This window comes from Vulpes vulpes, chromosome 15 (assembly GCF_048418805.1).
Source record: "Vulpes vulpes isolate BD-2025 chromosome 15, VulVul3, whole genome shotgun sequence".
Classification (NCBI taxonomy): Eukaryota; Metazoa; Chordata; class Mammalia; order Carnivora; family Canidae; genus Vulpes; species Vulpes vulpes.
In genome coordinates, this window is record NC_132794.1 from 90,068,752 (window position 1) to 90,081,807 (window position 13,056).

At 39.1% G+C, this 13,056-nt stretch overlaps 1 protein-coding gene across 2 annotated transcripts in view; it reads left to right on the forward strand.

The window, feature by feature from the left end:
- The first annotated feature begins 393 nt into the window (after positions 1 to 393).
- Positions 394 to 13,056, forward strand: part of ABCC2 (ATP binding cassette subfamily C member 2) — a 63,247-nt gene continuing 50,584 nt past the window's right edge. The window contains exons 1-2 of one of the 2 annotated variants that reach the window (XM_025991919.2): positions 394 to 579; positions 2,259 to 2,432. In XM_025991919.2, the coding sequence (XP_025847704.1) occupies positions 547 to 579; positions 2,259 to 2,432 (207 nt within the window). In that variant the 5' untranslated portion in view covers positions 394 to 546. The remainder of the gene's footprint in view (positions 580 to 2,258; positions 2,433 to 13,056) is intronic. The other variant, XM_072739753.1, reaches the window with a different exon arrangement.

Here is a 13,056-nt window from a genome sequence, read left to right on the forward strand (position 1 = left end):
AGAAGTCAGATGCCTGACTGCACCACCTAGGTGCCCTTCAGTTCTATGGTCTTAATTTAAATCCAGAGGAGTAGGATATATTTCACATTCCTATAAGTTCTAAGGCCTTAAAACAGAAGTGAAACTGCGTGTTTAAGGGTACTTGCCCCTCCATTGATGCTTCCCTTTTTAGGTCATATGTCTTCAGGAGAAGAAAAGGCTCCTCTGCTCCTGAGTTGTCCATCAGCTCTGCTGACATTTTTCAGTGGTTCCTTTTAGACACTATCATATCTACAAAGGCTTCTGGTCCTTGGGAAATGGTGAGTCTACCTGCCCTTGGGGCTCCTCATTCCTAGTCACATGTCTATCCACTAGAACAAGGTAAATAAATATCTGAGGAAGGTTAATGAGTAAACTGTTAGGATGAAAGGTCTCATTTGGAACGTCAGAACATCAGAATGGGAGATAACTCACTGCTACTTGCAGTCCACCTTCTCTGAGGAAAAGAGTAAATAAAACACGGCAGAGTCACAGAAGAGTCTTCATTTCAGAAGTGCTCCAGGAATCATGCTGGAGGAATTCTGCAACTCTACGTTTTGGGTGAGAAATAATACTTATATTCACTGTTGATTCTTCACAGACTCAGAGCTAATAGATTAACCTTGGTGGCAACCAATAAGAACCAGAAATGTTAGATGTGCAGATGGTATAAAGCTCAGAGTTTTTTGTTTTGGGTTGGTTTTTTTTTTTTAGGTTTGGGGGGACGGTTAAGAAAAGATACATTATAATGTCTCCAGAGGATATTCTATGTGGAAAAGGTAACATATGTATTCTCTAACATATACTTATTGTGTCCCAGACTCTTTCTCAGACTAGCTAGCTGTAAATTGTCTTCTCTAAAGAGAAATAGGGAAAAGCCTTCCGATTTCAACAATGTTAGGAGGGAAAGTTATTGTGGAGTTTATGGAGTGGGAGGAAGAAGAGAAGACCCAAGGTTGAGTTTTGTAGAGGTAAATGCTGGGATATTGAAATGATAATGATATGTTCTAGAGGAACTGGCAATTAGTGGTATGGAGTGGAAGTTGAGGTCAGGATGCAGATTTGGGCATCATGAGCACTGAGACCATTTTTGAATCAGTTGAGCAGAGAAGTTCAAGTCAGGGTGAGCAACAGTACCAAATGGCTTAGTGGAATAGAACATAAGAAGGAACCTAGGATTTAGTGATGCTGTGAAAGTGTGGTCTGTACATGTCTAGCACAGCATCAGAATCATGTGGAGGGCGTGTTATAATAGTTTAAATACCTCAGGTAATTCTTCTGAATTCTAAAGTTAGATAACTTTATGGAGAGATAAGAAGAGTAGGGATGAGATAGCAGAGCAGGTGGTTAGCATTCACATCTTAGAAAGAACCTGGGTCCCCAGGACCTCAAGGCTAGGATGCCTACAGCACAGGAGGGTGGGAATTAATGGCCCCAGGATCTTACCAGACCATCTTTTGGGAATTCTCTCTGAGAGAATCTGAGTATCTGACAGATCATCTTGGTCAGGGCACCACAATGTTTCCTTTAAAGAGTTTGTGTGAACAACTATGCAAAGACAACTAAAAAGTATTTATCAGGAGAGAAAAATCTACCTTCACAAGACTCAGAAATAAGAACTAGTACTCCCACCTTCACTTCATAAGACATCCTATCTATTGCAGAATGTAAGGACAAGTCCAAATATGCCGGGAATAGGTCATCCACTAGCGCCAGAACAGCGCCTACACCCAAGATCCCCTCAGGCTCCAATCTCTGTAAGCCCCCTAGCCCGAAGGAGGTGAAATGCCATAGTGTGACTAACGCCTGTGTTGCCTGCCTGTTTGAACAACTGTCAGGGAGTTGAGTTAGTGCTAAAAGCAAAAATGAGAACAAGTTTCTATATCCAAGGGAACTATTTGAATTGAAAAAGAGTCCATTCCTCTTCTTCCCACAACTTGGCAAATGCAGTGGTAAAGTTTACCTAGAATAGCTGGTGGAGAAATTTACTTAGAATTACAGAAAGAAAAGTTTCTAAAGGTTAGATCAGCCAGAAAAGTCACTGTCATTAAATGTTGAATTTATATCAATGGAGATAAGTGGGAAAATGCAGTTAGGGAAGGGGCAGGCCGGATATGGACAGAGAATAGAGTTAAAGTTGTTTGGGAACAGGGGTGGAAATAGAGATAACAGGAAGCAAGAGTGCTTGTGCTGGTTTTCTGTCTTCAAAAAATGAATATATTTTGTTTTGATTCCCCCAGAACTCTTCATTCTTGGATAGCCCAGAAGCGGACCTGCCACTTTGTTTTGAGCAAACTGTTCTGGTGTGGATTCCCTTGGGTTTCCTTTGGCTCCTGGCCCCTTGGCAGCTTCTTCATGTGTATAGGACCAAGATCAAGAGATCTTCTATAACCAAACTCTACCTTGCTAAGCAGGTAACAGGAACTCCACTACTTTCTAACTAATTACTTGGTACACAATAGAGATACACAATACAGACATTTTTTGGTGATTAAAGAGTCTTCATCCCTATCTTTATTTTTTTTAAGATTTATTTATTTGTTTGAGAGACTGAGTGAGAGAGAGCACAAGCAGGGGGGAGAAGCAGAGGGAGAGGGAGAAGCAGACTTCCCGCTGAGGAGGGAGCCCAACATGGGCTCCATCCTGGGACTCTGGGATCATGACCTAGGCTGAAGGCAGATGCTTAACTGATTGAGCCACCCAGGCACCCTCTTCTTCCCTATCTTTAACCAGCTTTCCTGAGACAGGTGCTCACTGGCCCCTTGCCATATTTCTGAGTTGAAGTGACTTTAATTTTTGCATAAGGATAGTGACTCTTAAATTATTGATATCAGACTCTTTAGACACTGATGATGAGTAGCCAAATAGTTATAGTCTTTTTAATATTTAAGAAGCAAATCCTGGATGACCTGTCTTCAAACTATTCTAGGAGACTATAATTCATATGGAGACTATAATTCATACAATGAGGTAAAAATAAAATGCATCATTTTCTTTGTTCTATTCAGGCATTCCAGCCATCTTTCATATCTCATAACTAGGGTCTGAAATAAGGCTTCCATTTTCCCAAAGTCTTCCATGAGTCTGAACAGTCACTCACAGTAGAGTAAGGTCGGGGGACATGTCTGAATAGGGAAATGTGGAAAGGACATGAGCTGCAGGAGAGAACCCAGAAGGAACTAGGGGAGGAGCCTGTCAGCCAGTCGCACTGATTAATGCAGAAAGCATCTTGTGAGAACGGAGACATTCAACTGAGTTTGAAAAGCCACCTCCACCTTCTCCTTTTTCATGAGTTTTGGTTGTTGTTGTTGGTGGTGGTTGGTTGGTTGTTTTTCCCTGTCTGTCCTGGTCTTTAAACAGGGTTTTTAAAAGACCAATTAGATTTGGTGTTCTATAAGCACGCATACCAACAACCTCAGGTGACCTAGAATCTAAAAGGAAGGAAGGAACTTGGCCAAATGAAATGAGATTTTCACTGCTGCTCCAAGACAGGGACTGGTAGTAAGTTTTGTTGGACTCTGGAAAGAACAATCCCTAAGAGTAGGGACAGGGTCATTGTCTTCTTTGCTGATCCAAGTGCCAAGCACAGGCTTAAAACTCAGTACAAATTTGCTGAATGTTAATATTAAATGCACTCAAAGTAGGGGTTGAGTCAAGAATGTGTTAGATTCTGAACATTGAACAACATGCTTTAATACCCTTGGGAATGAGTCAGAGCATTTTGTTAGAATCAGTCAACTTCCATTTGGGGAGACTTCCAAGAGAAGGCTGGGTAATGAGTAAATCAGTATCCTATCCTAATTATAGTTATTAATTAACTATTAAAACTTCTAACCTTTTAAAAACAGCTTTATTGAGTTATAATTCACATACCATACAATTCACCCATTTATTTTTTAATTTAATTTTATTTAAACCCAATTAATTAACTTTTAGTGTATTATTAGTTTCAGAGGTAGATTTCAGTGATTCATAAGTTGTATATAATATCCACTGCTCATTACATCATGTGCCCTCCTTAATGCCCATCAACCAGTTACCATCCCCCAAACCCCCTCGCCTCCAGCAACTCTCAGTTTGTTTCCTATAGTTTAGAGTCTATTATGTTTTGTCTCCTCTCTGATTTCATCTTATTTTATTTTTCCCTCCCTTCCTTTATGATCCTCTGTTTTATTTCTTAAACTCCACATATGAGTGAAGTCATATGATAATTTCCTTTCTCTGACTGACTTATTTTGTTTAACATAATATCCTCTAGCTCCATCCACATCATTGCAAATGGTAAGATTTCATTTTTTTGATAGCTGGGTAATATTCCATTGTATATATACACCACATCTTCTTTTTCCATTCATCTGTCAATGGACATTTGGGCTCTTTCCATAGTATGGCTATTGGGGATATTGCTGCTATAAACATTGGGGTGCAGGTACCCTTTGGATCATTATGTTTGTATCTTTTGAGTAAATACCTAGTAGTGCGATTGCTGGGTCATAGGGTAGCTCTATTTTTAACTTTTTGAGGAACCTACATACTGTTTTCCAGAGTAGCTATACCAGCTTGCATTCCTACCACCAGTGTAAGAGGGTTCCCCTTTCTCCTCATTCTCCTCAACGTTTGTTGTTTCCTAACTTGTTCATTTTAGCCATTCTCACTGGTGTGAGGTGGTATCTCATTGTGATTTTGATTTGTATTTTCCTGATGCCAAATGATATGAGTATTTTTTCATGTGTTTATTGGTCATTTGTATGTCTTCTTTGGAGAAATGCCTGTTCATGTCTTCTGCCCATTTCTTAACTGGATTATTTATTTTTGAGGTATTAGTTTGTTAAGTTCTTTATAGATTGTGGATACAAACTATTTATCTAATAAGACATTTGCAAGTATCTTCTCCCACTCTGTATGTTGTCTTTTGGGTTTTGTTGTTGTTGTTGTTGTTTGTTTTGTGTGTGTGTGTGTGTGTGTGTGTTTGTCTTTTGGTTTTCCTTAGTTGTGCAAAAGCTTTTTATCTTGATGAAGTTCCAATAGTTCATTTTTCCTTTGTTTCCTTTGCCTTTGGAGACAAAATCCACCCATTTAAATGCAATTATTTTTTAGCATATTGATATGACAACCATCACCACATCAATTTTATTAGTTTTTTAAGATTTTATTTATTTACTCATGAGAGACACAGAAACAGAGGCAGAAACATAGGCAGAGGGAGAAGCAGGCTCTCTGCTGGAAACCCGATGCAGGTGGGGGGTGGGGGGTGGCTCCATCCAGGACCCCAGGATCATGACCTGAGCTGAAGGCAGATGTTCAACCATTGAGCCACCCAGGTGTCTTACCACAATCAATTTTATGACAAAAAGAAATCTATCTTCCCACCCTCCTTAGCCGTAAGCAACCACTAACCTGCTTACTATCTCTATTGTTTCCCTATTTTAGACATTTCATATAAATAAAATCATATAATAATATGTGATCTTTTATGGTTGGCTTCTTTCACTTAGCATAAGATTTTCAAGGTTCATCCATATTGTAGCATGAATCAGTACTTCATTCCCTGTTTATGGCTGAATTATATTCTATTATGTGGGTATAACATTTTGTATGTTCTATTCTATTCTATAACATTTTGTATAACACATTTTGTCTAGCTTTTACAAATGCAAATCTCTATAGAGAAAAAGAAAATCAATGTATTGTTTTTTTTTTTCTGTAGCTAATAATCCACTCATCCTCATTCATAGTCTCAGGAGCTCCATTAATAATTTGTACATTATTTTTTACTCACTAACCTGAGAGTAACAAGCACAAATTAGTTGTCTGTTAAAAATTTCAAAATAATTGGTCTCTCTGAAACAGTATTGGTCTCTCTGAAACAGTATTGGTGTCTCTGAAACAGTCTGAAATAAAACTCTTCACACAGTAAAGCTTTACTTCTTCTATGAGAACTTTCTTCTTGGCTCATTCCTCAACTTGATTTTACTTCCTCTTCTACCTGCTTTTGGGCTGTTTCTCTCTGACTTTCCTGAACTAAAATTATCTGAACTAAGGTGACCAAGGTGAGAGATTCTACAAGTTTGTTTGTTTAAAGGTGCATCCTTACTGAAAGGAGCTGATGTACAGTAAAATTGAATTACAATTTGAATTACAATTGAATTACAATTCAATTCAAAAATTGAATTACAAAATGAATGAATGAGTGAATGAATGAGCTCATATTCAATCCCAGAGAAATGAAGGAGGAATTTGATTCTGGAGACTGTGGAAGTGCTGAGGTCAGAGCAAGATGTGCAGCAAAAATAGACTTGGTGTTGAGCCAGTGAAACACGAAACCATCTTTAAGTGATTGCAAAATATAATATAGAAAATTGCCAGGTTTGTTCTAAAAAGCTTCAGAAAGCAGGATCAAGATTAAATGGATGGAGGTTATTCCAGGGAAACTCACTTTGGCTAAATATATTGAAGGATTTCTAATAATGTTAACTTTCTGAAAATAGAATAGACTGCTGGGGCCATATTCCCTGAAAATATTGATGCTGAAGTTAGACACTTATCTGTTAGGAAAGTGATAGAAATAGACACTCCATAATGGATAGAAGATTCAACTGAGTGCCTATCATTTGTAAAGCTCTGGGAAAAAGAGGACCTTGCAGAGATGGAGAGTTATTAAATATGGCCAAACCACTCTCCTTTCTTTTTTAATATCAACGAGATTATGTTTCTCTAAGAAGTTTAGTAAATTCCATGTCCACTTGAAGCTCCTCCAATAAACCAGCAATCAAGGACAAAGGCTATTATTTAAGGACTTGGTAACCATTAAACAACATATATTTCCCTGATCCTATTTAATAAAAGTGTGTGCATTTTTATTATGCATTCTGATTCTGTGTGCATTCTAATTATGAAACTAATGCACGGGTATTATAGAAAGTTTGGAAACTCTAGGGAAATAGGAAACAAATCCATTGATCATTGTTATCACTCTGATATACTCCTATTAACATTTTGGTATGCTTCCTGTCACTTTCTTAAAAAAAAAAAAAAAACAATTGAACAAAGAAACACAAAATGAAAAGTAAAAGTCTCTTTCTAACCCTTCTACTTCCCAGTACCACTCTCCAGACACCTTCATTTAAAATTATTTTGATGGTTATCTCACTTCTGCAAATAATATGTTCATACCTATATTTCTCAAACTATCACCTTCAAAAAGATGTTTTTCTGTCCTCTGTGAAAAACAAGAAATTCAGTTCATTGGCCCAACCTTCAGCTTCCTTTTCTTCTCTTTCTCTCAATCTTTTAATTTTATATGGTTGTTTTCAGTTCTTCTGTTGGTTACCCTTATTCCTAAAAATTATCTGCCATAGATTTTAGGCTCTACATCTTGATGCCCCTTTGTGTAAAATGAGAGATTAAGGGCCCCCACATTTCTTGGATCTTTTTTAGAGAGAGCAACAGTAAATAAAGTCTCAAAGTCCTTGCTTTCTGAAAATGTTCATCTAGATATGGAATGCTAACTTCAAAAACAACTTTTTTAATTCTGAGGATGTTGCTATAGTGCTCCCCAACATCCTGTGCTACTGAGTTATCTTAGTAAAGGTTTTATCCTCTTTATTCCTGATGTCCTGAAATTTCATGAGAGTCTGTTTACATGGGTCTTTTCTCATTCAATGCGTTGGACACTTTCAACTTAAAGACTCATGTCTTTCTTATCTCTGAGAAATTTTCATATTTACTCCTTTTACTTCCTTTCCTCCAATTTTGAAATTCCATCTCTTCAGAACTTCTTTTAGGTGGATTTTGGACACTGAATTGATTTTCATTCTCAACTTCTCTCTTTCTTTTAAATTTCTTTTTGCCTATGTCTGAGATAATCCCCAATTTTTTTCTTTTAGTCATCCTAAAGATCCTTTATTTTGACAATCATGGGTTTGATTTCTAAGAATTATTCTTAATTTCTGAATATACATTTTTAAAATTAATATCAACCTACTAATGGTTGCAATGTCTTCTCAAATCTCTCTTAGGACATTAATTTTAAAATAATTGAAAAGTATCTTCTCTTCATTTAATAACTTGTTTTTTTTTTTAATTTTTTTATTTATTTATGATAGTCACAGAGAGAGAGAGAGAGAGAGGCAGAGACACAGGCAGAGGGAGAAGCAGGCTCCATGCACCGGGAGCCCGACGTGGGATTCGATCCCGGGTCTCCAGGATCGCGCCCTGGGCCAAAGGCAGGCGCCAAACCGCTGCGCCACCCAGGGATCCCAATAACTTGTTTGTTTTATCCCAGAATCAGTTGTTCTCTTTAATTATCTTGGCTATCTTCTTCACTAGTGTTGGTTTTTCTCAATTTTCTTGTTACTTGTGTTCTTTTTGCATTTCTGAGCAAAGGACTAAGTTAATGAATATATGTGGCTGGAGAAGACACCTTTGCCCTTATGTAAGTCAACTCCTCCAGCTGGCCTCTTCTTGAGGAGAGGACTGCCTCTGAGCTCCGAGTCGTGGACAACTGTGTGGGCCTACTGTCTTCTCCCAAGATCAGTAGCCCATGCTATACTTCATACCGAATGAAGACTAGTTTACTCTGGGGCACCAAGACACACACCATCTTCTTATTCTTCCTCAGGAAAGGCATTCAGTTTCTTTAGAGACTACTTCTGTTTTAGCCTGATTGGGGGTGGTGGTGGCAAATAGAGTTGTCAGTGGGTTTGTGTTGATGGGTTGGAAGTGGGGGAAACAAAGAAGTGACCGCCATAACTGTACCAGTTCTATACACAGAACTTCAATTAAGACTCTTGATTTCTGTCCTTTTTCCCAGTCTTACTCTCAGTTGGGGCTGACTACAAAAAAAATAGATTTATATTAAAGATCTTACCTGCAAGTCCCACCTGTTAACCTAAACAATAAGGAATTTATTATCTTACATAACAAGAAGACCAGAGGTGGTGCAGTTCCAGGACTTATAATTTTAGAAGCTCAACAACCTCAGCAGATAGCTGATTATTTTCATCTTCCTTCTGATCAGCTCAGCCTGTCAAGCCAGTTATCAAGTTAGCACATGATTGCGGGTTGGCTGCAGCAGCTCCAGTTATCACACTCTCAAGTCAGTGAGAGGCAGATAAAGAGATCAGATGCTCCAAGGTATTACCTACAAAATAGCCCTATTGATACATAGTCTGCATACCATAAAACACACCTGTTTAAAGTGTACATTTCAGTGGTCTTTAGTAGACTCATAGAAATGTGTGACCATCACCTCTAATTCTGGAATAGCTTCCTTACTCCAAAAAGAAACCCAGTACCTATTAAGCAGTAACAACCCATTCCCTTCCTCTTTCAACCTTCTCTCCCAACCCCTAGCAACTACTAATCTACTTTCTGTCTATGGGTTTGCCTATTCAGAACATTTCATATAATGGGATTATACACTATGTACGCTTCAGCACCTGACTTATTTAACGTAGCAAAATGTTTTCAAGTTTTCCTCATTTTAAAAAAAGATTTTTATTTATTTGGATGAGGGAACAAGCAGAGGCAGGGCAGAGGGAGAGGGAGAAAGAGACTCCCTGCTGAGCAAGGAGTCTGATGCTGGCCTAGATCTCAAAACTGTGAGATCATGACCTGAGCCAAAGGCAGACACTTAATCAACTAGTCCCCTGGGTACCCTGTCTTCAAGTTCTATACATGTTATAGCATGAATCAGTACTTCACTTCTTTTTTATTATCACTATTGTAAAATACACAAAACATGAAATTTACCATTTTAACCAATTTAAAGTATAGGATGCAGTAGCATTAAATACATTCACAATGTTGTGCAACTGTCACCACCATCTAGTTCTAGGACTTCCCATCATCCCACTTTATATTCATTAAACAGTCACTCCCCATATCTTCCTCTCCATGTCCCCTGGAAACTCCAAATCTGCTTTCTGTCTCTACTTATGCTAAGTCTGAGTATTTTATATATAAATGCAGTCATACAATAGGAAGCCTTTTCTGTCTGGCTTCTTTCATTAGCATTATGTATTCAAGGTTCATCCAATGTGATAATATATATCAACATTTCATTCTTTTTTATTGCTAAATAACACATCATTGTATATTTAACACAATATATTGTGTGTATTTGGGTTGAGTGTAGATTTTCATTTTTCTTATATACCAATGGGTAGAATTGTTAAGTCACATGGTAGCTCTATGTTTGCTATTTTGAGGGACTCACAAAATGTTTTCCAAAGTGGCTATCCCCTTTAACATTCCCACCAGCAGTGTCTGAGGGCTCTAATACTCATCCTCACCAATACTTGTTATTGTTCATCTTTTCAGTTATAGCTATCCTAGGAGGTGTGAAGTGGTCTCTTACTATGGTTTTGATTAATGACATTGAGCATCTTCTCATATGCATTTTCACCGTTCGTGTACCTTCTTAGGAAAAACACTATAAGTAAACTCTTTGCCTATTTTTTGAGTTACTTGTGGTTTTTTTATTGTTGACTTGTAAAGAATTCTTTATATACTCTGGATCTATGTATTACTTTGATCAGTGAGGAAAGCCTTTTCCAGAGTCCCCCAAAACCAGTCCCCATAAGCTGTCCCCCAGTTTTCTTTGGCCAGAATTGTGTTGCATGCCCATGGCCAAAGCAGTTACAGGCCAGGAGAATGGAACTATCATGATTGGTTTTAATCCACCTCATGGGGTTGGAGATGGGTCCAGCTCCCACCTGAGCATATGGCTGAGCTGAGTAGGGTAGATAATTTACAAAAGAAGAGAGGGGTTCTGTTAGCAAGAAGAGACTGGCTTTGAATAGGCAACTCTACCTATCAGGGTCACAACAGGAAACAGCTGAGGCCAAATAGGATAATGTGAGAAGGTTGTATTTACAAGGGGATCTGGCTTAGCAGTCAACTGTTACCACTCTAGTCTTGAAGGGACGAGGTTGGAAGGTGAGTCTGGGACAGACGGGTGATACAAACACAGCAACCAGTAATGTCTATTTCAGGCTCCCCTTTCCCTGATGCCTTTCCTTCTGGGTTTTGGGCCATGGTTTTCTCTACTCTTTTTCCCTGTCACTATTGACATGCTTACTCTTTGTCTTCTAAAACTTTCCCAGTCTACTGAGCTTGCCCTTCTCCGTTCATATTCTCAGTGCTATTATGGATTTATTACTTGGTTACCTCTTTACCAGCAGTTCAATGAGGTGGAGAGGGATGGGAGATAAACAAGTATACTAAATCTGGTATCTTGAACTGGAAACTGGTGCCTTTTTCTATGCATATTTTATTTTTTTAAGATTTTATTTATTTATTCATGATAGACATAGAAAGAGAGAGAGGCAGAGACACAGGCAGAGGGAGAAGCAGGCTCCATGCCGGGAGCCTGATGCAGGATTCGATCGCAGGACTCCAGGATCGCGCCCTGGGCCAAAGGCAGGCGCTAAACCGCTGAGCCACCCAGGGGTCCCTTTTATGCGTATTTTAAAAACATAATTAAACTCTTTGCATATACAATTTTGCAGCCTATGCTTTTCACTTAAGATGATATAAAAAAGGACGTCTGGGTGGCTCAGTGGTAAAGGGGCTGTGCCAGGGGAGAGCCCGTTGTTGGTGGGGGAAAGCCCAGGTTGGCCAGCTATCTACACATGGGGGGCTTTGGCCAGGTTTTTGAGCAACTTGGACCAGTGTGTAAGTACGGGGTTGCCCAAGCAACCTAGGGAGTGTTAACTATCCTATCCTCAGTGGTGAGGAAAATGCCTCAGGGAGTGCCAGCTATCCTATTTGCAAAGGTGGGGACAAGGAAGTGGAGAAAGTGAATGAGCTATCCCCATGGTAGCTTGGCCATTGATCTGTGCCTTACAATAGGCCGTGGAATGGGAATTCCAAATGAGAGAATTGGAACAGACCAGAGAAGCATTGGCTTTGGAAAAAGGTGAATGAGCCACATGTGCCTCAAATACAGACATTATGTCTGGAAGAATTCAGAGTAAGAAGGAACGTTTAGAAATTAAGATGGCAAAGGTGCATGGGCACAGATTAGCATGCACTAAAGTAAGAACTATTCTATCTTAAGAAAATTGGTCCCCTAAAACTTGGGATCTCTGGGGTAAGTTTTTACCATAAACTTTTTTTTTGAGGAGGGGGAGGGGCACACGCAAAAAGAGGGGGAGAGAGACTCTTAAGCAGACTCCACACTCAGCACAGAGATGATATGTGGCTTGATCTCAGGACCCTGAGATCATGAGCTAAGCCAAAATCAGGAGTCTGAATGCTTAACCGACTGAGCCACCCAGGCACCCTAAGTTTTCTATAAGCTTTTTTTTTTTTTAAGATTTATTTATTTATTCATGAGAGACTCACAGAGAGAGGCAGAGAAATAGGCAGGTAAGCTCCTCTCAAGGAGCCCGATGTGGGACTTGATCCTGGATCCTGGGATCACGCCCTGAGCCGAAGGCAGACGCTCAATCTCTGAGCATCCCCCCACAAGCTTTTAAATGCAAGTCTATCCATCCATTTCAGTGAGTTACTAGGTTTCATTTCCATCACTTCAAAGGGGTTTTTGTTTTTTCTGAATTGTCCATATAGTAGTCATAAAAACAAAAAACAAAGAAAACAATGTACTGGGGATGACCAAGAAGAAATTGCCACTAGTCAGAAAGTGACTATGAGAGAATATTCTGCAACTAAATTAGTGGAGCTAAGGAGCCACTTTAAGCAAAAGGGCCACAGAGGGTGGCAGCTTGGGTGTTACCACTGTGGGATACTGGGAGACTAAAAGACCCCTGAGGGCACAGTATAGGACTTTAGCGTCTGTCCTTGCCCCTGTGATTAACCAACCCAATGCTATAGAAGTTGCTATGGTGGCTGACTTAAGTGAAACTAGAAGAAACTGTCATAAGGGATATCAATTATAGTTATTTATAGAAGTTTAGTAAGAATGTTTTCCTTGTAACATGACAGCATTGGAATCATTGGTTGTATTACCAAGGTCTTGAGTGCATATTTAAGAGAGATCTGCATAGACTTAGGTGTGACCAGACAGCTTGA